Raw genomic sequence first — 23,488 nt, 5'->3', positions numbered from 1 at the left:
GTTTTTCGAGTTTCCCAAAAAAACTGCAACTATTACCGGGTTGGATGAAGAAGTTATCAAGAGATTTGCTGTTATTTTGCAGGCAATCACATCTGGAGAAAAGATTGACGTTGTCAAATTCAAAGATTTTGCCCGCAAAACAGCAGAAAAATACGTGGAATTATACGACTGGTATTACATGTCGGCAACTGTGCATAAATTATTAATTCACGGGGCTGACATAATAGAGAAAAACGACATTGTGCCTATTGGGACTCTTTCAGAAGAAGCCTCAGAGTCTCGAAATAAACATTTCAGGAGGTTCCGGGAACATCAGTCACGGAAAAGAAGCAGGCAAGATTGAAATCAAGACATCCTGAATATGCTTCTTGTGTCTTCGGATCCTGTTCTAAGTGCACAAAGGCCTAAATTAGATGCCAAGAGAAAGCAGAGCTTTTTTGCTGAAACTCTGGATCTAATTCAGTTTCAGCAGACTGAGTTCGAGTTTTTAGATATCTCCAATCTGGATTCTGACTCAGAATTGGAGACCGACAACGAGTGCGATAAGGAGAATTTGTAAATTTAATTATATATTATGATGTCTTGCTATTTTTGTAAGTTTATTGTACCAATAGGTTTAAGTAGTTATTAATTCATCCAATTAGTTATTAAAATATTTTGTATGTTGTATTTAAAGTAGGTACTGCTTTTAGGAAATGAAACTACACGGTTGACTCGACCGTGACCATGGGACCTGTAAAGGGCCCGAAACGTGGGTTTGTTTGAAAAAACAAATATACGCGATTTAAATCCGGAAAAATAGTTTCATTTCCTATGTGTAACAATCGCGAAAACCTAAGAACTCGATAGGTACTGCTTTTTTAAATATTTTTTTGGTTTTTAGATATTTATTTACTTAACTAGAAATGTTTCATTTTTAGTTTTGTCTGTAGTTAGGTTTTAGTATAGGTGCTTAGGTATTTATTATTTGATATAAGTGTAATTTTTTTAATTTTGTTTCAGTTTAATAATATTACTTGAAAGTTTTATTGTATGTTAAAATTTTTTTATACAATTGTATTGTAACTTCATTTGAATTAAAATATTTTTTGTATCTATATTATAGTATTTTAATATTTTTGTAACCTCTGTTTTATTTAAATTATTAATAAAAAATAATAAGAAACATATATTTTTTATTTCATCTTGTTTTGTATATTCTTATTATTTGGAAATACTACGTTCTTAACTTAGACACTAAAAGGAGAAACAGTTCCTTTTAGTAACTTAAGAATGTATATAAATAAACAAGTCTTAGAGGATAACCACCCCTTATGAAATACCCCCCGGCCACAGAGGGTATAAAAGCAGCGCCACGTGGCCGAGAGCGCATTTTCATCGACCTACCGCGATACCACCACCGACTCACTCCCTTAAGGACGACCTGGCTCTCGTGAGCTACTTTGTTAGCACCTTCGACGTCTTCGAAGTAAAAAATCTAGCCACGCTCCTCCGGGCCACTGACGGAAACGGCACTGCCCGTCTTCAAGCCATGTCGCGTTTCAGCTCGCTCGCAGAGTCACTGAGTAAATTCTCCGCCTCTTCGTTCTCCCCCTAAATGGACTTATTAACCAGTAGGAGTCGAGTCAAGCCACGATCAATAAAGCTAGGCTTTTTTAACGCGGATGGCTTATCAAGCTAACGCGAGGAAGTTCGAACCTTCCTCACAGACCACCAACTCGATGTCCTGTTAATTCAAGAAACCTTCCTAAAACCCTCCGCTCGAACCCCCATGTTTGCCAACTATTGAGCGGTACGCAACGATAGATTAAACTAGCCTCTCGGCGGTACCATTATATACTACAAACGGTCACTTCACTGCATCCCTCTCGACCCACCCCCTACAACATACATCGAAGCATCGGCGTGTCGGCTCGGCTTCACCGGCCACCCACCGATCACCCTCATTTCGGCCTATCTTTCCCCTGATACTTCCCGATCGCTAATTCGCGAAGACCTGCAAGCCCTCTTATCCCTAGGAGATTCTGTAATTCTGACTGGCGACCTTAACGTCAAAAATACTGCATGGAATTGTAACACCACCAACCCGCGCGGTAACACCCTCATGACGCTATCCGAATCCATGCATTTCGATATAATTGCACCCTTAGAGCCCACCCACTATCCGCATAACGTAAATTACCGCCCCGACATCCTAGACGTAGCTTTATTCAAAAATATTAACCTCAGATTAAACTCAATCCACGTCGTTCATGAATTAGTTTCGGATCACCGCCCTGTCCTCCTTCACCTCTCCCCTCGTTCGGACATCTCCCCTGACCCTTGCGCCCCCGTTAAATCGGTGTTGGACTGGAGGAAGTTGAGTCATGACCTCAATTTCCTCGAATCTGAACACCTAGTTCAGATTCCGGACGAGATTTCTTCAGTCGTAGACGCCAACTGTGCTATTGACCGTCTAGAGGGACACATACAAACCGCCGTTTGTAACAGCTCCCGGCCGGCACCGGCGACGGACGACCGTCACTGGAACCTACCGGAGGATGTGCGTGCCCTTCTAACGGAAAAGAACGCAGCCACTCGTGCTTACGACTCTTACCCCCCCGACGAAAACCGTCGTTTCCTGCGGGCTTTACAGAGGGACGTAAAGACGCGTATGGACGAGGTACGTCAAAGTCGATGGGAAAAGCTCCTAGAAGGGCTCGAGCCCACCCACCAAGCCTTCTGGCAACTAACCCGTTCTCTCAAGTCCGGCACAGTTGCCCAAATGCCCCCCCTTAACCGACCCAACCGCACCCCAGCATTTGACGACGAGGAAAAGGCCGAATGTCTGGCCGACAGCCTCGAAGCCCAGTGCTCCCCCAGTCTAGAGCCGGTCGACCCGAACCACCTCCTCCAGGTGGACTCCGAGGTCGAACTCAGAGCAACCCTCCCGCCCTCCGACCCTCCTCTCCCCCTGGTCACCCCAAAGGAAGTAGAATCGCTCATAAAGGACCTTAAGCCCCGCAAAGCCCCAGGCCCTGACGGTATCTCCAACAAGGTGCTTTAACAGCTTTCTGCACCCCTCATCTGTCTCCTGACTGCAATTTTTAACGCCGCTTTGACCAACTGCATCTTTCCGCAAAAGTGGAAAGAGGCGGTGGTCATCGGTATTGACAAGCCCGGGAAACCTCCATCTGAACCCTCCAGTTACCGTCCCATCTCCCTGCTTAACACCATGGGCAAACTCTATGAGCGCATCCTATACGCCCGCCTTAGAGACTACGTCATGTCTCACAATCTCCTCCCCGACGAACAGTTCGGTTTCAGAGCTAGGCACTCATGCGTCCAGAAAGTGCACCGGATAGTGGAACATATCTCCGAAGGTTTCGATCGCCCCCGCTTCATGCCCACCGGCGCCCTCTTCTTCGATGTGGCAAAAGCTTTCGACAAAGTCTGGCACAACGGCTTAATTTACAAGCTGTACAATCTCGGCGTGCCTGATCGTCTCATGCACATCATTCGTGATTTCTTGTCGAACCGCTCTTTCCACTACCGAGTTGAGGGCGCACTCTCCTCCCCTCACCCCGTAAGAGCTGGAGTCCCGCAAGGCTCCGTCCTTTCGCCTCTCCTATTCTCCCTGTACACTTGCGATATCCCGAAGTATCAGGCAGTAAATCTCGCCCTCTTTGCCGACGACACTGCGCTCTACTATTCGGCGCGCAGCTAGTTAGTAGAAGCTAGTTTCCGCGGCTCTCCAATCTGCCACCACACGCCTAGGCGAGTGGTTTCGCAGATGGAGAATCGAAGTCAATCCCGACAAAAGCGCGGCGTATTCTTCACGCGAAGTAATCTATCCAGTCGTAGAGTACAAGACCTCACCCCGATCTCGCTCTTTGATCGCCTAATCCCTTGGGTGAACACGGTCAAATACTTAGGAGTTACGCTCGATAGGAAGCTGTCATTCAAAGCACACGTGAAAACCGTCCGCGATTGCGCCCACTTTGTTATGAGCCGGCTTCATCCCCTTCTCAACAAGCATAGCAAACTCTCCCTTCGCAATAAGGTGAGACTGTACACGACCTGCATCCGCCCAATCATGACGTACGCCAGCGTCGCATTCACTCAGGCAAATCCCGCGCTAATACACCGCCTGCAGGCTCTCAACAAAATAGATTCATGCGCAACGCGACGGGTGCCCCGTGGTACCTGCGCAACGCTAACCTCCATATAGATTTACGGCTCCCCACAATAGCCCAATTCATGAAACAGGCATCGAGGAAATACTTCGACTCTGCTCCTCACCACCCCAACCGCCTCGTGGTGGCTGCAGCTTCTTACGACCCCCTCAGGGAACAACTCCACCGCGTAAATAGGACCCGTCGGCCAAGGGAAGTCCTGAACGACCCTGACGACCTTATCACTCTCGCCACTTTGAAGGCCAACCAGATCGCTAGTCAGTCCCGTCCCTCACGCACCAACCGTCCTCGCCGGCGAGGTCGTCGAGCCCCTCATTTGAGCACGTACAGTGGTAGATTCTCTCCTACAGCACGCCCTTCTAGCGAAAGTCTCCAGTAGCGCCCTGAGCCGAGGTCCGTGCCCACTTGGGCGCCCTCAGGCCCGCTACTTAGCTTTAAGTTTATTTTAGGGGTTATGAGCCTTCAGCTCGCCCTTTTTCTCCGGTGGCGCAGTAAAGGCCATCATCGGCCAACTGCAAAATATCCTTCATAAAAAAAAAGAGCGCATTTTGTCGGTTGGCGCTCATTGGTAACGGTGGCTCTCGCTCGGATATAGTGTGCTAGTTCATTTTGAGTGTGCTTGTTTTTGTAATTGGTGTACTTGATTAATTTGATTCGTTTAATGATTTTCTTGATAATAAAATCTGTTTTAGGCTATCTAGCTGTTTCTTTTTAAAAAAATAATTGTGCTTATGATTTATAAGACAAGAATATTTTAACAATTAAATAGGAAGTTGTAATTACTTAATCCCTTGTTTTTAGATTCATTAGAAAACTAAACAATATTTGTTTAAGTGTGGGTGTACTATAAACCTTTACTTACTGTTCGGGAATATAGGGGTAATGCTATATTATGTAAAAAGTTTGTGTTCCTCAACTCAAAGACTAAATCATTTCGTTTCACATGTAAAATTAAATAAAAATATTTTGATGATTTTTTAAAAAAAACGACATTTATGACCGTTATCTGGAGTATGCCAAAAAATTATAAATAATTGAAGTTGTAGAAATTTTGATTTTTATACAGTCATAAAGTCATAAAACACGATCGTACTTGTCAGGTTGGAAATGACTAGATTAGTTTTATTTTTACTTATTTTTTTTGTTTTTAGGGACATTGACATGCGATTTGGTTGCAGAAATCACCGGAAACGTTGACAAATCGGAGTTAGGTAAATCTGACCTTGAATATTGAGAATAGGAGATAGAAAGTGATTGTGACTTCATTGTCACGTTCTAGTTCCTCTATCAGCTCAGAAGACATCGAACCTAAGCCTGGATTTAATGCTCTCATATCGTCTCCATCTAGTCGTCGTGGTAAGTAAGTAATTAAGTAAGTAATTTATTTATTTGTACATAAAAATAAATACAGTTCAGTTACCAATAACAGGAACAGGAACATATTACACCTTATGGAATACGTATGTTTAAGACATGTACTTTTAAACTTTATCTAAACCGGTTACACTGGCTCCTACACTAGGCAAAGCCTTCTCGTAGGTAACCAATTCTGGAAAGAATGTAAAGTCTGTTCCAATCCATTCCGAACAAACAGCAAACAAGAGTGTTTGATCACTCCATATATCGAACAAGCAACACATTCACGTATATTTCGAAGACATCGACTTGATATCTCACCATTGTCTCCAACAACATTCATCCGAACAGCATCGCAAAATGAAAAATGGTAGTCCAAAAGTGATGTTATTTTCATCTATGCATCCATGTCTGTCCTGTCTGACCTGTCTATAGTTGCTTATTAATAATAATAATAATAATAATAAAAACGTTTATTGGAACAAAATAACAATATTTACAAAAACAATATGTTTGATAACAACCGCAGTAGTCAGTTAGACTGTGTCGCAGCTATTAACGCCCATCTCCGGATAAATTATAAAAGCTGTTCCTAATGAAGTACACAATATGATATGGAATATAACAACTTACTTCCTACGAATATTTCCTACAGAATTATTCGTAACGGAAATACTAATATTATATTATTAAACAATTTTACAATAATCGTAACTTTTTTTTTTTTTGTAATTGAATTGTAATTGAATATTAGATGTGGGTACATGTGTGTGTGGGTTGTGTGTGTGTGTGTGTTGTGTGTGCATGTGTTGTGTGTGTATTTGTTGGCGAGTGTGACATTCCGTGTAGGGTGTGTGTGTTTGTGAGAAGATGCGTGTGTGAGTATTCGTGTATGTGACAATACCTAAGCAGTAATAAGGCTTTCAACATCATTATAATTGAGACTGTGTAACCACTGAGAAAGTTTGAATTTACATTCCCGATAAGTTAACGGATAGATATTTAGTTCTTTATTGACCCGATTATAAAGCTGGGAACTGAGGTAGTCATAATGTTGACCTATTAAAGCATTCCTGAAACTCTCCGTCTCACAAACCCTGTCTTTTCTTCGTCTATTCCTGAATAGATTTGGATCATAGGGTAGGTACCTGTGAGTGCTTGCGCATTGTTGCATTTAAAACGAATAATTTTCTGACTGAGTGGACTTCCCAAAATTCGTACAAGTCTATTGTGGGGAATCTAATTGGTTTCGCTGCCATGACCTTGAGAACCGCCCTTTGCGTTCTTTCTAAGCGCAACATCTTAGTCTTACCTGCTGCTCCCCAGGCTGTTATGCAATAAGATGTAATGGATTGAGCCAGCGCATAATAAACTGTTTTCAAGACGGACAATTCAGCACCAGATCTGAGTTTTTTAAATATATAAATTAATTTGCGAGTACGAGCATTCAAAGACTGAATGTGCTCCCTCCAAGACAGACGACTATCCACCACCACGCCCAGATACTTTATGTTGTCCTCCCTAGAGATAACAGGACACTTACAAGTTGCATTAACTCGTAGGCAGCGATGGGCCTGAAGTGTAAAAGTTGTTCCAGGTTGCGACGATAGTAATGGTGCAAAAGTAATTAGTTTAGTTTTCTCTAAATTGAGGGTGAGGAGGTTTTTTACAAGCCAGTCCATGACTACACGCATTGCAGACTCAGCGTGTGAACGGGCATCCTCCCAAGTGTCGCCATGAACAACTATAGCGGTGTCATCAGCATAAGTCACTATTTCTGAATTTACTAACTTTAACTTGCACAAATCATTAATATAGATCAGAAACAGGGTCGTACCGAGGACACTGCCTTGAGGGATGCCGTATGAAATGGGAACTGGATCACTCGAAAATCCATCGACTTTCACGCATTGACAACGGTCGTTGAGATAGCTGTGGAACATATTCTCTAGTTTGCTTAACAAGATGGGAACCGAGACAGAGTCGAACGCCTTGGATAAATCTAGGAAAATACCTATCGGTTTTTTGTTCGCATTTAAATGTTTAACTATTAGACCAGTTAGGTCTAAAACTGCATCTTCTGTGGATTTTCCAGATCTGAATCCATATTGATTAGAAGCAAGGATATTTTTGGAATTCAGATAGCTCAGCAGTCTCTTATTTAAGATTTTTTCCAAAATTTTTGATAACACTGTCAGCACAGAGATTGGTCTATAATTCGTAACACTGTCTCTGTCGCCACTCTTATATATAGGGTGTACAAGAGCCTTCTTGAAAACAAGAGGAAAGTGTCCCGATCTCAAGCACAGATTAAGAACATGACATAGAACCGGAACCAGACATTTCTTAGCCGCTTTAATAATAAAAGTTGGGATACCGTCCCACCCAGTAGCACTAGCGGTCTTGAGTTCGCTTATGATGTGCTCAATTTCCTCATTGTCGGTGTCAAGTAGAACCATAGAATTTATTTGGGCTTCTTCGCCGTCAAAGCTTGGAACGTGACTGAAAGTAGTACTGGGCGTTATCTTATCGGCCATATTTTTGCCAATGTTTGCAAAAAATTCGTTGACTAATTTAAGAGAGGTCCCTGGACAAGCATGCAGCGATAATAGTTCACGAGATGATGATGTACAGGTGTTTAAATTTGAAATTTTTTTAATAACTTTCCAAGTTTCTTTTGGGTTATTCTTATGTTTCTCAAATTCAGTCTTTTCGTAGTCGCGTTTAATCCTCTTTAGCAGGTTATTACAAAAATTGCGATACCTCCTGTATGTGATCACTAGGATTTCATTATCAGGGTGTTTTTTGGATTTACGATGCAGTTTGTCTCTATTACGAATGCACCTCACAAGGCCTCGAGTAATCCAGGGTTTGACTGTCCTTCTTCTACTAGATGTCTTTACTATTCTAGAGTTTGATGCAACTGTAGAGGACAAATCACCGACCAGAGCACTGGTAGCCATGCCTGCACTTTGATTATTGAGAATATGCGAGAAGTCGAAATTCTTCAGTGAGGCAATACAGGCAGGTATATCAGTAAATACGAGCTTCGCTGATTTATTTGAAGACGACTATTTAATTCGCAAAATAAAACCACGGGAGCGTGGTCAGTGACAAATGAATCCAATACCAAGGTGACAGCAGGTGTGTTCGTTTTGAGCAGTACATGATCTAGACAGCTTCCGTGTCTAGTGGGAAATACATGTGCAGGCAACATGGCATGTGATGCAGCCAGGTTTAAGTATCCATCAGCTTTACTATCAGATTGTTGAGGTGATATGTTAATGTTGAGATCACCCAAGAGCGCAATACTTTTAAAATGACGTAAAGAAGCAAGAGTTGAGTCAAGACTATCTAGAAAGTTATCAATGTTTTTATAGCTAGGCGAACGATACAATGCACATATAGCCAAATCACCAGAAAATTTAATAATTATGCAATTAGAATCAGATAGTGAGGGTTCGTCTAATATGCAGGTGAGATTTTCCTTGACATAAACCACAACGCCATCATTTTGGTTACAGTGTTTGGATTTAGTATGTAGATAGCCGGCCATAACAGGAATATGAGAACATTTGCTGAGCCAACACTCTGATAGGATTAAAATGTCAAAATTAATATTTATTCTCTCTAGTAGAATGAGGAAATTTCCAAAATTATCATCACAACCTATGCTTCTGATATTGAGATGAATTATTTTGAGTGAGTTTTGACTATGGGGCAATAGCGTAACACAATTTTCTGGCGAGCAAACAAATGAACTTGAGACTGCTATATCATCGATATCATTAGTTATATTATTTATATTATTAGCCATAACAATCAAGGTAGATTAACAAGTTTACTGGTAGGATATACAAAATAGGTAAGTGCCACAGAGTTTGTTTCAAGATAATCAAGTTGGTAATCAAGTAATACGTTCCGTTATGGAGGGTACACAGAAAACCCTTATTTAGGATATTTATTGTAGGTGTGTTATGTTTACAAGTGAAGAATAAACAATATCTAAACTGCAATTGTGTGCTGTGTGTATGGTGTATGTGTGTAGTTGAAATGTGTATACCTATAAACGAGTAAGTGTATGACAGAGTTTAACAAGGTGACGTATGAACACAGATTTAATATGATTATACTAAGTAATCTATAGGTAATTTTAGTTTGATTGACAATTACGCTATAAAACTGTTCCAATATACATATTTGTGATTTTGTAGAAAAGTAACGGTATTTGAACAGGTAAGAATAGTACAATAAATCTAGTCAAATCTTTTCTATTTTCTTCAAATCTGACTCTTCCTTGATCCAGTGAAGGGGTGCTCCCTCTTTCTCACGTATGAAAATCCTTCCATTGGAGGACCAGCAGTAGCCATATTCGTTACTTTTTGCAAACTCACGTGCAAGATAGAATAACCTTTTCATTTTGGGGGTAAGATTTTCAGAAATAAACACTGGTTTAACAGGTCCACTTAATTTTAGATTTTCAGTGCTTAATTTGCTAGGGCCCCTGTTGAATTTTCTGTACGTGCGTATTATCTGCTCTTTCGTGAGGGTACTTGTAAATTCTGCTATTATTGTTCTATTTTTGGGATCCTTAGAGCCCATGCCAAAGACATCCTTTACGTCCTGCGACTGGATAGGAACATTCAAACTATGTCCTATGTCTCGCAGATTTTTAAGTAGACAATCTTTGGTTTCAGATGTTTTTACCGGAATATTTTTTATTTCAATGCAGGTGGAACGTGCATTTTTCTCAAGTTTGTCTATTGTTTCTTCGAGAGCTTTGATGTAATTTTGGTTGTCCCTGCATTCACCCTGGACGTCTTGGATTTCACCCAGAAGAGTATCATATTTCGATGATAGAAATTCGACAGAAGCACTTATATCGCTGTTTTGAATTTTTATTTCTTCAATAGCGGAAAATATTTTTTCCATTTTTAGATTTTGTTGTTCCTTGAGTTCATTGAACATTGCCCTCATTTCCGACATAAATGTAGTTATTTGCAAATGTATATTATTAAAATGTATATTAGTAAATGTATATTAATAATAAATTAAGATTTCGAAAATCTTAAATATGGCTAGAAGACTCAATTTAACAAATCCATTCATTCAATTAATTAATCGATATGTAGTTGGCATTACAAGTGGCCATCACTAGACCCTCTATGGTCAGTGATTTGTAAGTTTACACGATTCGCTCTGGACCCTTTTGGAGGGAAAAGTGTCGTTTTTATTTTGACTTTCATTTATTTTGTGAAATCTAGTTTAAAGTGGAATAGGATAGTGCTATTGTGCCTTAATCGAAGATTAAAACGCGAAATTATACGAATCTCGAACTAAAATACCCGTATTGGCCCCTTTTAAGGAATCCCGAGTCAATCCAAGCACGCCGCCTCAAATTGCCTATCCTCTTTGTGGCGGCCATATTTACAGAAACATATTTAAACTTCATGTTTAGGCTGATGGCTTTGCCAAAGCCTTAATAAAAAAATAAAAAAAAAATATTGATTAGTTTACACTTTGTTCAAATTGGACTGAAACGAAGTATACAATATATATTATATGCGAAAAGTTAGTAGAGACGAGAAAATTTCCAAAAACCAATGAATTACTTATTAAACAATGGGAAATTAAATAATGTTAATTACAAAGCAATTAAATTACTTGTGCGTGCTTGTGACTGAGCGAGTGGTCGTGCGCGTGTGTGTGTGTGTGTGTGTGTGTGTGTGTGTGTGTGTGTGTGTGTGTGTGTGTGTGTGTGAGAGAGAGAGAGAGAGAGAGAGAGTGAGTGAGTGAGTGAGTGAGTGAGTGTGTGTGTATGTGTGTGTTTGTCTATTTGTCTACTTTCAGAATTTGTTCAACATCCTCATAGCAAAGTGATTTGAGCCAATTTTTCACTTTCAAGTTTAGTTCTCTGATTGAGTAATTTTTCAAAGGAAATTCGATACTTATTTTGTTGTAAATAAAAGGATGGAGAAATGAGCTAAATTTCTGGGCAAAAGCCGATTTCGTTAAGGGTACAGGGATTCTAAACCTACGTCTTTGCAGCATTGCGGCATATTCAGGAAATCTTAACACCTCCGCGTGCAACTTTGTAACAACGCGCAAAATAAAAATCCCTCGAACACTAAGAACATCCATGTCCTTGTAAACAAGTATGGTTGAGTACCTGATGCGTTCCTTAAGGATGACTTTCAATACCGCTCGTTGCGCCCTCTCCAGGGGGAGCATACAAGTCTTCGAAGCCCCACCCCATGCGGTTATACAGTACGCTATAACGGACTGACATATAGAAGTGTACACTATTTTAAGCAACACTTTGTCCGCAGCGCTGCGTAAATTCTTAAAATGTGGTAATCATCGCAGTTGTGGTAGGAGGTCGACTACTCGCAGCCGTATATCTAATAAAGTCGTATCTGTATCCAGAAAGTCGATCAGCGGAAACTCTCACCAGCCCAGACCAGCCCCATATATTTTTTTATTTTTCTTTTTACTAAAGGCATAAATGCTTAAAAAAATGCAACATCAAATCCAATCACATAAAATAATTTTCTCATGCTAAAGGGGATATGTCTATTATATATAGAGAGGGTCAAGGAAAAAGTATGTGGCGTTTTTCATTAATTTATTAACACATTTTTTTCATATTGTAATTAAACTTTATTAAACTATACATATGCTGTTTTGATCGATCACCTTTTGTCATTTTTCTGGTAAAACAATTACGACATCAGTGTAAGACTGGGATTTCTCGGCGAAAAACAGAACCATAGTGCTATTGTGCCTTAATCGAAGATTAAAACGCGAAATTATACGAATCTCGAACTAAAATACCCGTTCTAAGGAATCCCGAGTCAATCCAAGCACGCCCCGCCTCAAATTGCCTATCCTCTTTGTGGCGGCCATATTTACAGAAACATAATTAAACGAAGACGTGGCTCAAAGGACGTGTATCCAAGCCAAAATTATTAATAAAAAATAATTACACATTTGACGTCCGAGGAATTCCATTCGTTCAATTTTATTCCATTCTGTTCCATTCGATAGCGTGCGTCGTATGCGTGTCGTATGATTGTAAATTTTTGTGGTGCAATCCTACGAATTAAACGTTCAATGTATATATTGTACTGTGTAATATTTGTATTTTAACTCGGCGCTTATGCGCTGTATTATTCACTACTCACAAAGGAGGATTACGTAGCGACAATTATTTTACGGTTGGTCATAAGCCTATGGTGTATTGGCTAACTTTTTGCGGGCTTTGTTTTGTTGTGTGGTGGTTAAAGTGAAGTGAAAAATGCCGACAAGTGCAGTGTATCAGCCAACGACGGTGACGTACGAGCAGCAGCCTAGCGATCAGCGATGGAACTGCCCCATCAGCTATTTCTCGCGCCGCGTGACAAATAGCCTGAACAGAGCGGTTTGCATAAGGCTCGGACTGTGCCTCATTGGAAGCACGTTCTTCATTGTTGGTAAGTAAACAATTCTCTATATTTCCAATTTCGAATAACTACCATTATAATATTCTTTTGAAAGTAGATCAGCAATAAATGAAGGAGCTAGACAGAAGTGTTGTCTCTTTGTGTGTCATTATCACCTTACAGCTTCACTGCAATCGTCAATGCGTGTATATATAACAGTCTTAGGACTCATCAAAGTGCGCCTTATATTCAAGCATGTTCTTTCTATCTTCAACTACGTTGACACCATAAGGGAAAACTGCCGTCAAATTACCTAAATCAATAAAAGAACATTTAGCATAGACCTGGCATATATTACTTTTTAGAGGAGCATATCATTGTTGCACATGCAAAACCGCGGAAGAACAGTTTGTAAATACCGCGTAACAGCTAAAGGTACAAAATTGTAATATTGCACCAACAGATGCTTAACACTAATTTGCTTAAGCTAGATCTCACAGAATGTGAGTTAGCCTCTATGAAACCTCATTTTTGCCATCGAAACAATACCGTGAAACAGTAGCATTGCTGAAATTGCACAGTTGAAAGGGCGCAAGTCCGCGTATTTACCAAATTAATGTAGAAGTTATAACACGAAACCTACGACTAGGAGAACTAAGAGATCAAATTCATCAAGACGAAGTAATGTTAAAATACACAGTCCCTGCACGTAACCTACGACTAGGAGAACTAAGAGATCAAATTCATCAAGAAGAACGTTAAAATTTATTATTTGAAAGTTAATGATAAAAAGAAAAATAAATGGAGACAGTTGGGTATCAGTATGGATATATCACGAAAAGTCAGAGTCAGCTCAAAGGAACTCCATTTTGTGGAGAATAGACACACCTGTTTTTTGGTAGCATTAAATTTTTCAAGATTGGCATTGCCCCAATCGGAGACTGCATGGAGTGTTAAATTCAAACGGCTAACCATGGACTCTCGACAAGACTGGATTTCCTCTCCACTGACCCTTGCATTGGTTAAGTACCTATCTATCTACAACTGTGCTGTGATCAGCATATGCAAGGGTACCAGGAATTAACATATCACTGATATGCAGCAGAAAGAGAATTGCCGACAATATGGAACCCTGAGGTACTCTTTCACGAACTACACCAGTCTCAAATGAGAGGCGTTACAGACGTGTGAGAACAGGAGACAACTCAGGCGCACAGTTACGCAGGAATATTGCTGGAATTCCATCTGGCCCGCTAGCTTTATTTACGTCTAGATTTCGCAGAGTTCTAAGTACCTCTTTTTGGCGTATGCGATCTGGTGCACAAACACATAGTGCAGCCAGCCTGAGGTAAAGTAAGTGGTAGGTTCCCTGCAGCATCCAAACACGAACTCTCTGCAAAGAGTGAGGCAAAAAGATTCGCCTTCTCGCGCTTTATGTCGCTCTCGCTCAAGTCGCGGCTTGTCGTGCTAGCCCTACTGTATGTAGAAGCAGTGCAGTGGCATGTCTGTGATGTCATTAAATATTTCCAAACAATTTCTAGAAGCGCATTTGTAACACCGCAGTCGCGCGTCTGTGGCAGTCACAGCTAATGTTGTGCATACTTTTTTTGGTTGACAATCATCATTCATGTGAAGCTGATTTTGAGATTTTAACAATAATGTTAACTACACTCTATCATGAAGTGGATGAAATTTCTCTATCTGTACTTCCTTACCTAATGGCCATGGGGCCTCCTAACCTTGATGGGCGCACGATACTTCATACCGGGAAAGCACATGCCCCAACTAGAGGCGATCAAAAGTGCAGCCATGAGAATGCTGCAGTTCTTTAACACTGTTAGCATTCGCTCCTAATTATAAGTAGTGGTAATCATAATAGACCAACATTATTAGTTGCAGTGATGAATGACTGCACAGGTCCTAAATGAAATTACCCTAATAATAATAAACTATACCATGCATATGAATAGCAGTTCTGCCATTTATTCCAATAGGCCGCAAAAGTAAAAGGTGTTATGTTCAAATTTCGTTTATTTTTTATTGTCATGTAATATCAGTATCAGTAATATTTTTACAAAATAAATATTATGAACGGATTTTAAAACGTTCTCATTTGTTTTTAATTTTTCCTGCCCCGTTTAAACAAAACAATTAATAGTATGGTTTATTCATCAGAAATTATCACATAACAGAATTCAAATATGAAACATTTGAAGTTTTGTTCGCGCTTCAGAAACACGCGTGATGAGTCACAGTCGCGTCACGCGCAGTTTCTACACGCATCCAAATGGAGCGCGCCCTAAGTGACTTAGGCCAAATCACATGAAAAGTGGCATCTGGCTACCTCATAAATGAAAGAGATCCCTATATAAATGAATTAATTATAATAAATTAAAATATGAATAATTTAATTACTCTACTTATAGCAACAGTAGCCCGTAGTGTCCCACAATAGAAACCCAATCTTGTTCTAATTATGATTTAAAAAATTATAATGATGGTAAGGTATGGTGCAACGGGCTGGTTTCCGCAACTCGACGTCGGAGCGCCTATTGTGCGTACCTATTGTAATGGTATGATTAAATTAAATTTTCTATTGATTTTTAAATCTCGTTCTTTTACCTGTCACTGCTCTCTCTATAATAACCATACCATAGTATGTAATGACGACTGTATTTCCGTATTGTCTTACATTGTACTACAATGAATATTAAATTGAAAATCGCTTAACAACATATTGTATAAATTAATGTTCATGTGGTTTCGTGGTGTGGTCGTATCTTTTTTTTTGTATACCATGGAGGGACGGGACGAACAAGTCGTGTGCTTGGTGGTACCAATGTCACTCCGAGCTTTAAATCGCAAAAATCTGAGGGGCACTGCCACTGCGCCTGCTATCCTGAGACATAAGTTGACAAGTCCCATGTGCCTGTAATTTCACCAGCACCCTTACGGCAGTATTAGGCACATTGGCAGTACTTCCCTGGACGAACTCTTTCACAAGGAGATCTGCATTTTCTATGAAATATAAGGTTTAAAACTTTTTATTTATTGAAAATATTTTTTTCTACTGCACATCTAATGTTTAGTTCTTTCGCCATCATCATCAGCGTCGTCGTCTTCATCAATTCCTTATAAATCTCACAGCCCGGATACAGTTCGCCTTTAAGGACAGATAAAACGAACTTCGACTTTGTTGCTTAAACCTAAGCAAAGTTCTTTTTGTAAATGCGAAAAACTCGCTTCACTCGCCATGTTTGCTTGGGCGAAGTCAAATTCCGTTTTATAAACGCCAGCCTTAGACTTAGCTTAATTCGCCACGCTTACCTAATGCGGGTTTGAGAACGTTACATGTAGGTAGTCCTGTTTATATTAACTGCTTCGGTGGCCGAATGTTACCACGCTGTACTACCACGCAGAGTTCGATTCCCGGGCCGAGAGAAATATTTGCAAGGCCTACATTTATTTGTCTCGTGACTTTGGGTGTAATTTGTTGTTGTCTATGTGTGTGTCCATAGCACCCGCTATAGAGCGCGTTATTAATATTATTATTATTCCAAGGGTTGGGAACTTTCCTCGACGTGCATCATGATGTTTTCATTTATCGTTAGAGACAGGTATTTCTACTCAACATTCACAAATGCCACTACAGGGATCGACCTGCCAATTGAGAAGTAATCGTTCTCCCAGTTGGCTACCACCGCTCTGTGTTTTGTTTCAGGCTCACAAATTGTTGTCTAACAACTTGAATTATGATCTCCTAACTAATTGTTCTTATCATATATAATCTTATCATATAGCATCAGACACGAGAACATAATTATAGGCCTAAGGCAGTTGCCTAATAATTCGCTCTATTAAATATTACGTTACAATCCGTCAACGCGAGTCATTCGCTGTAGCATTTAAGAGGCGCTCGGCCACTGATCTCTCAACAACGAGTAGACGAAGGAATTTTTGCATGAGTACCCGATGTACTTCTTTTTTATTTGTTTATTTATTTCAGGCCACATGACCCATATAATATATATACCTTAAGGACTAACATACATACTACATAATAAAATCGTGGTGTTAACATTTTTACAGCTTGAACTTTTTTTTCAAACTGTAACCGAGAGACGTGATTGATGCAACGGCTCTGCGAAAATCATTTTGTGGCCCACTTTATTTGTAACTTTAAAGTTTCTCGAGATTCTCCAATTCGTCATGCCATGGGCACGCTGTAGGAGCTGTTTATGATGTACATGTATATGGCAGGTAATCACGGTTTTGTTGTTTGTTTGTTTTGTTGTTTTTTACCGAGTTTGTAGCAAAAACTAAATCACAATTACGCAACAAAGTAACTATATAAAACACTTGAGTAAGACACGCTGCATGCTACTTGTTTATCTAATTGAAGTTTTTCCAATCCTTGATTTTTGTAACCACTTTTTAATTCAGTTTCCTTTAACAAGTCTAGTAAAGTGTATCAGTTACAATAAATACGTTGGTTTTTGGAGTCTTGAAGAGACAAATCGTACGGTGACGTCGAATTGCTCGACCTGTTGACATTGAGTTTAGCTACAAAACATGGTCTTAACTACGTTTATATTTTTTAACCGACTTTAAAAAAGGAGGAGGTTCTCAATTCGACTGTATGTTTTTTTTTGTATGTATGTTACGCGATAACTCCAGTATTTGTGAACCGATTTTCATGATTCTTTCTTTCTTCTTTTGTTCGAAAAAGGGTACCTCCATAGTGGTCCCATTTAATTTTGAAGAAAATCATCCACGTCTAACGGTGGCTATTCACGCATGAAGATTCATTTATATAAATAGCACCTAAATTGTATTATAAGGAGCAATTATTTTAATGGTTGATTTTGCTATTCTCCAATTCAATGTGTTTTTCTCTCTCAATATACTTTGAGCATTGAGAACCGATTTTTATTATCTCCTGTGTCAAGTCCCGTATAGTGACGAACAGGGGGATGAATCCGGGTTTGCACACTTTCCGGTAACCGATTTCAATAAAACTTGGTAATTATATGTAATTCCACGTACTTTTGAGGTCGGTTTTTTTAGGTACTCTGTACTGAGATTATTATTAAGATAATGAGTACAATACTACAAGAAAAGGATTATTTCTTTTCGTACAGATACTTTCAACTTTCGTACCGGTACCTCGTGGAGGGTATAGAACATAAGATAATAATATTGTTTGCTGATGATACTTCCTTATTATTTAAAGTTAAAAGACACCAATGTTCCTATGACAATGTGAACAATGCTATATCTAAAGCAGTAAATTGGTTTGCAGTTAATAACCTGCTCCTTAATGAAAAAAAAAAAACAAATTGTGTGAAATTTACATTACCCAATATTAGACAGACGGACTCAAACATTATAATTAGGAACGAAAAATTGAACCATGTACGAGTAGATACAGTTGTGTTTCTCTATAACTTTAGATGATAAATTGCAATATAATACACATATAAATAAATTATCATAATGGCTCAGTTCTGTATGCGATTTAAAAAATACGAAAACTTTTAGACGTCGAAACAGCTACATTGGTTTACTACAGCTACTTTCCCAGTTTAATGACATTCGGCATTTTGCTTCGAGTTAATGGTAATATTGATAGAATCTTTGTCCTACAGAAACATGCGGTTAGGGCAATTTACAATCTGGGCCCCAGAGTGTCTTTGAGAGATAAGTTTAAAGAGATTAAAACATTCTTACACTAATGTCACAATGCATATTTTAAGAAACTGTTATTGTAAACTGTAATTTTTTATGAAAAATAGACTAACTGTTCTTGAAATTAACTAGCTGTTCTTGGCAGTCGTATTCATAAAGTCTCATATTCATTTATGGGGCAATGTATACGCTTCTATAATAAGATTCCGATTGATATTCAAAATTTGCGATTTACGAGGTTTAAAACTATAGTGAAACAAAAACTTTATACTAAAGGTAACTATTATACAGCTTCTCGGTACTTGGATGCCAAAAATCCGTGTCAGTGACCCGTTTAGCTTTTGCAGATAGTCTCAATCTAAGATGTTTAAATATATATATGTAAATATTGTAATGATAAATATATTCAAATGTATATTTGCAAAGAGCAATCCCTAGACTTTCTTGGTCATTCTTCTCAGGGGAATCTGCCTTACGGTTGAGCATTACAGTTTAATCAGTATGACAATTTCAAGTGCAATTTGCTTACCTATTAAAAAGAGATGATTTGAATTTTGAACGACGAATGAATAATTCGATAAGTAGATGTACTAATTCTTAACTTAGCTAGGATGAAACGGTCGTATATAGAATTTTAAAATTTATTTCCAATACAACCTTGTCTTTAACACATAAAACATAAATATAACGCACAATCTGTATTAAACGAAGTACCTACGAACCCACTACCAGGGTAAATTGTTATGTGAAGTCACGATTTACTACAGAATACAAAATACACCTTTTGTTTCCTCCTGCTTGCCGTGGTTGTGAATGACAGTCGACTTCCGTACGATATCATAAAAGGCTATAGTGCCTTGGTACGTAGTCAACCAGTCACCTTGGCGCACCATGTACAGTATAGCTTGAATAAATTATTTATGATGACTACACATCTATAGTAACTTTAATTCACAGTCTACTACAACTCGTATATAACCAGTTTGTACTCGTTATTTCACTAATTTCCGCGAAGCTTTAATTTATGTTAGCAGCTAGATTACCAATACCAACGTTTCTATTTTAGTTTCTTACGTGAATAACGCATAGTCATTCGTCAGCTCTGATTCTCAACTAATCACCTACTAATTTGTTTTAAAAAGAATTTTTAAACATCGTCGCAACGATTATTAATTAAAAATGAAATTGATCTAAATTCCGCTTCCGGAGGTCATTTACTTGTCGACAAAGGAATGCTCTACTGAATTTATTACCCAGAAGATTCAATTGAATTGTGTAGGTACTTACTTTACGGAAATCTTGAACATTCGTTGAAAAACTGATTTTATGCTAAAATATGTTAATGGGTTACATTTAACAGCTACTTTGGATTTGTGTTCTTTTATCTACGGGATACACTATAATTTTGTTACATTTCCATGGAATGAATACTTAGTATAACGTTCCAAACATCGTGTATGGCTTGATTCTTTCTGTTAAAACATAATATGATATTTATGAGAGAATTTGGGATTATAGAATTCGTTTTTGCATCGCTTTGCAGGCTGCAAAACTCTCGCAGGCTCAAAGATATTTATCACCCATAAATGAAATAGTGCTCCTGTAAATCATATTTACACGCCTTGTCTCTTGTTCGTTAAAATTATACATCCATGAGGACAAGGGAACATAAATCTCTCTGGAATGACTGTCGGGTTGTCTTTGTTAAACAAAAGGGTACTTAATAATGACCTATTTGAGTACTAACACGCGTGGCTTGTTTCTTATGGAAGCTTAATTTTAAATAGTCCAGAACTTCCTGAAACCTACGTGTCGTGTTGTGCAGATCGGCCGTGAGGTCTTTGTTTGGTTGCTGTCGCCCGGTAGCAGATAAGCTTGTGGTCGATTGTGCGTATCGTATACAATGAGCGCTAGTAGTCGTATATATGGTATCGAGTATCCGGTCGGCGCTTGGTGACTCATGCGGTAGCTGTGCTCTGTATTCTGTCTGATTCAGCCAGAGAGTGCAGACTATGCGGGATGCGCAGGCAGGGGCAATGTTTTGTCGTTTGATAAGCTCTAATGATTTTGTTGATTACTCCTCGTGCTAATGAACTTTAGGTAGTTGCAGGTTTCATTTTAATTATTTGCTATGTATTCTCGTATATTGACTATTTTATTGGCTAAGAACTATTTTGTTACCAATTATGTTTTTAGAATTAATTTGTAATTATTATTAGTATATCCATCACCAAGTTGCATTTAACAGTGCGTACGTATTTCTTGTAATTGGAATTTACTAAATAACCATGCTGCTTAAAAACTTTTGTAAAGCTAAATTATGGGCCATTGAACAGACAGGCTCGGTTGAAGGTCGATAAACTCCAGCGTGCCGCGTTTCCGTAAGCATTACTCACTTCCCTCTCTCTGTAATTATTAAACCAGTACGCCTCCGAAATATACCTCATTGTTCCAACAAGTTAACACTCAAAACTCGATTTTTGAGCTCAGCTGCACGAAGTTAACACCATCACTTTCTTTGCCCGCAAGCAAAGCAAACCTGATCTCAGCACGAAATCTTGCATTGACGGGCAATAAAACATTTCATGGCTCCATTCTAAGATATAACAAGGCCGCTCATTATTTACGTCAATCTGGATTATGCTGTACAACTCCTAGTTTCATTCCATGTGTTAATTATCTCGCCATATAACAGAATTTTAATGTTCCATAATATTAATTTGCGTCGCGAGGTTGATAACGGGTTCTGTTGACTCACCTCTGACCATTTCTGTAAACTATGTAATTTGCGGAGCGGTGAACAAATGATATGAAACATTCCTTTGTCTAGGTCACTTCAATTCAAACAAACACAAAGTAGAATAAAGACAATCTAGTTATATTAAAAAAAAATTAAGATACTGAAACATCACCTTCTTCGGGATCGAAGTAAGACGTCGCAAAGATCCATCTTATTATAGCTGTTTATATGTATACCTATTATAATAGGGGTTAAAGTATGAAATTGCCGATTTGTAATGAAAATCTAAATTGTTTATTTTTTAAATTTTTAACAAATTTATTTAATCAAAATAGTTGCCATTATTATCTATACATTGCTGCCATCTAATGGGAAGGTTATTAATGCCTTTGCGATAGAACTCCGACGATCTAGACTGCACAAACTGTGTGAAAGCATTTTGTACTGCCTCCTGGGAAGAAAACTTCTTGTCACGTAGATAATTGTCCAAATCACGAAAAAAATGGTAGTCCGTTGGAGCAAGGTCTGGTGAATACGGAGGATGACGAATGGTTTCTAACTACAGTTCCTGAAGGGTCAAAATGGTTTCTCGTGCTGTGTGAGGTCTCGCGTTGTCGTGGAGCAATAATGGTGAAGATCGATTCATGAGTCGGGGCTGTTTTACTGCTAGTTTTGTCAACATGGTTCGGAGTTCGGCACAATAGACATCTGCCGTTATTGCTTGACCAGATCGGAGAAAACTATAGTGAATAACACCATGCTGAGACCACCAAACAGTTACCATTACCTTTTTATTGGTAAGTTTTGCTTTAGGACACTGTTGTGGCATTTGACCTGGGGTCAGCCATTGCATTTTCTTTTCCGGTTATCATAAAGAATCCACTTTTCATCACATGTTACAATTCGATCCAATATTCCTTCATTTCTGTACCGGTTCAACAAGGCAACACAAGTTTCAACACGCGTTTCTTTCTGCAGATCAGTCAAATCATGAGGCACCCATTTTTCGTATTTTTTTATTTTATTGATTTGACGCAAGTGAGTCAATATTGTGGGTAAGGTAACGTTAAACCATGCCGCTAATTCCTGGGTAGTTTGACTAGGATCGGCTTCCACTATCTCTCTTAATTCATCGTTATTCACCTGTGTGGGCGGTCTTCCTCGTGGCTCGTTCTTTAAGTCGAAATTTCCATCACGAAAGCGTTTAAACCAAAATCGCACGGTGCGTTCATTAGTAGACCCCTCTCCAAACGCAGCATTGATATTGCGGGCTGTTTCTGCCGCGTTAGTTCCGCGTCGGAACTCGTATTAAAAAATCACTCGAATTTTCGCAGTATCCATCTTTCTTGTCTAAATTGAATAACAAAAACAATTGAAAGTCGGTATTCAAATGTTTCAAATTAAAAAAAAAAATCACAGAAACCATTTGAAAAAAGTTTCATTCGAAAACCTCAAACCATGAAGATTCTATGAAAATTCAAAGAACCTATTGCAATAAAACGGCAATTTTATACTTTAAACCCTAATATATCTCTACTTTGTAAACAACGGAATTATCTAAAAGGACCGTTTTCCCTCGTATTATGTTGTGCCATCTCTGTAAGAATAGTTTTGTAATGCGAATCTATACCTTACTGTTCAGTATTTTACATTTACGTCATTTTAGCAAAGGCAATAAATATTGTTTAACTGCACGTGAAATGTTAGTGCCTTGGGACCACAAAATTGTATATGGAAACGATACAGTTATAGATCAGTGTGTGGGTGCTGGGCGGTTATTGTTGGCGTTGGTGCAACGAGTGAAAGCCGCCTAATGAATCAGTAATGCGCTGCCCACCGACTTAGCCCACTGTTTCCGTTGCGGTGCCCCATTTTCGCAATGCCCTTGGCGCAAACAGGCGCGAATTTAAACAACGGCAGTTCTAATGTCCAGAAGACTTCAAGATTTCATCACGTCTGGTTAAACAAACAAAAATTTTGTTTCTCTTGTCTTGGTGTAATCGGATGCAATGTTAGAAATTTATATTTAAGTATAACCGGAAATGAATATGGAGAAATCATTTGTCAATCGTTTCTCTTCTTTTTTGAGGTATAATTTTACAACTATG

The 23,488-nt window shown here is 38.9% G+C and overlaps 1 protein-coding gene across 1 annotated transcript in view; it reads left to right on the top strand.

Moving 5' to 3' along the window:
* The first annotated feature begins 12,745 nt into the window (after positions 1-12,745).
* Positions 12,746-23,488, top strand: part of LOC113233786 — a 51,744-nt gene continuing 41,001 nt past the window's right edge. The window contains exon 1 of the mRNA XM_026468988.1: positions 12,746-13,003. Coding sequence (XP_026324773.1) covers positions 12,829-13,003 — 175 coding nt within the window. The 5' untranslated portion in view covers positions 12,746-12,828. The remainder of the gene's footprint in view (positions 13,004-23,488) is intronic.

Source organism: Hyposmocoma kahamanoa, unplaced genomic scaffold (genome assembly GCF_003589595.1).
Source record: "Hyposmocoma kahamanoa isolate Upper Pololo Valley unplaced genomic scaffold, ASM358959v1 80, whole genome shotgun sequence".
NCBI classification, from domain to species: Eukaryota; Metazoa; Arthropoda; class Insecta; order Lepidoptera; family Cosmopterigidae; genus Hyposmocoma; species Hyposmocoma kahamanoa.
The sequence above is the reverse complement of the archived record's forward strand: the minus strand, read 5'-3'. Positions and strand labels throughout refer to the sequence as shown.